General features: G+C 40.4%; 1 protein-coding gene across 1 annotated transcript; it reads left to right on the forward strand.

Moving 5' to 3' along the window:
- The first annotated feature begins 856 nt into the window (after positions 1-856).
- Positions 857-1333, forward strand: LOC118831600 (cytochrome c oxidase subunit 5B, mitochondrial-like). Its single transcript, XM_036738991.1, has one exon. The coding sequence runs from the start codon at positions 869-871 to the stop codon at positions 1265-1267; it is 399 nt and encodes a 132-aa protein (XP_036594886.1). The 5' UTR covers positions 857-868; the 3' UTR covers positions 1268-1333.
- Positions 1334-1748: the final 415 nt, after the last annotated feature.

Here is a 1748-nt window from a genome sequence, read left to right on the forward strand (position 1 = left end):
GCCATGGCATCATTTCTCATGGTGTTGACCAACTTTGAACTTTTCCATCATTCCCCCATTCTACTTGCTCCCTCTAACCCCCTTAACTTCCTTTTGTGCTTGTTGTCTTCCTCTATTAGATTGTAAGTTCCTTTAAGGCAGTGATTTTTTTTTTTACCTATTTGTATCCCAAGGGCTTAATACAGGGCCTAGCACTTGTAGATGCTTAATAAATGTTTGTTGTTTGACTGAATTACATTAGCACTTAATGAATGTATATTCATTGATGCTTAACTTATTTTGTCCTTGTAACAACTCTTTGTGATAAGTACTATTTATTATTTCCTTTTTAGAGAATGAAAAGTTCATAGTACTTGCCTGTGGTCACCCAATCAGTATCTGAGGCAAGATTCAAACCCAGGGCTTTCTTGACTCTAAAGCCAGCACCCTAAACAATATACTACCCTGTCTTTTTAGATCTGTAAACAACTTATTGTTGTGGTCTCCCTCACTCAAATCAAAGTCAACTGCAAGTCGCGTCATCATTTCCCTGATGTCATGGTCCTCTAGGAGAATGAAGGACAAACACAACAACAACATCTGCAAACAACTTATATAGCTAAGTAAATACAGAGAAGTGAAGAGGGATGTAGGAAGGGGAAAATGCATTCCATTGTGGAAAAGGAAGTAAGAGAAATAGGTGACTTAGTAAATGTAAGAACAGAGTCAGATTAACATATCATTATCAAAGAATATACAATTCAAAGGTAATTCATGTATGTTTACTAAAATTAGTAACGTTATCTAGCTAATCATAGAGTGAGTCATCTTTTATGCTTGTTCAATGGTTTAGAAACATTCCTGACAGGTCGCAGTTGTCTCAGACGCGATGGCTTCAAGGTTACTGCGGGGAGTACTGCGGGGAGCCGGGGCACTGGCGGTCCAGGCCTTGAGGGCCTCTGGCCCCGCTCGGGTGGCCGTTCGCTCCATGGCGAGCGGAGGAGGTATCCCTTCTGATGAGGAGCAGGCTACTGGCTTGGAGAGAGAGATTATGATCGCTTCAAGGAATGATTTGGATCCATACAATATGCTAGCCCCAAAGGCAGCTCCAGGGACTAAGGAGGAACCCAACCTGGTCCCTTCCATTGATGACAAGCGAATAGTGGGCTGTATCTGTGAAGAGGACAACAGTGCAGTCATCTGGTTCTGGCTTCATAAAGGCGAGACACAGCGTTGCCCTAACTGTGGAACCCATTACAAGCTGGTACCCCACCAGTTTAGCCACTGAGCCCCTGAACTGGTTTACTTGAGATGTGATATGTTTTCTTCCCTCCAATAAAAGACTAGCCATTTCCCTGGCTCTCCCATAAAAAAAAAAAAAAAAAAAAAAAAGAAACATTCCTGACAGTCCTAAAACATTTAATCTGTATTTAATTTCATTAGTTCACCCTGACCTTTCCTTCTTAGCAACTGGAAAGGACAACAAACATTGCGGTAGGTAAAGAAATTATTAATGGTCTGATGAGATTTGTCACTTGAAAAATCTCTTTTGGGGGCCTCAGGGCATGAGGATGGTATAAAAAAAGCACTCATATGTGTTTAAGGAGGAAAATGTTGTACATGATCTCATTTAGTTAGTCTTTTGATGTTTTCGGCAAGTTTTTTAACAGGCAATCTCAGGCCATCAAAATGAAAGAAATCATCATTAAAAGCAAATATACCTTCTGATGAAGAATTCCATCTATTCAAGTAAAGTCAGGTCTATACAG

Source organism: Trichosurus vulpecula, chromosome 9, assembly GCF_011100635.1.
Source record: "Trichosurus vulpecula isolate mTriVul1 chromosome 9, mTriVul1.pri, whole genome shotgun sequence".
In the NCBI taxonomy this organism is placed as follows: domain Eukaryota; kingdom Metazoa; phylum Chordata; class Mammalia; order Diprotodontia; family Phalangeridae; genus Trichosurus; species Trichosurus vulpecula.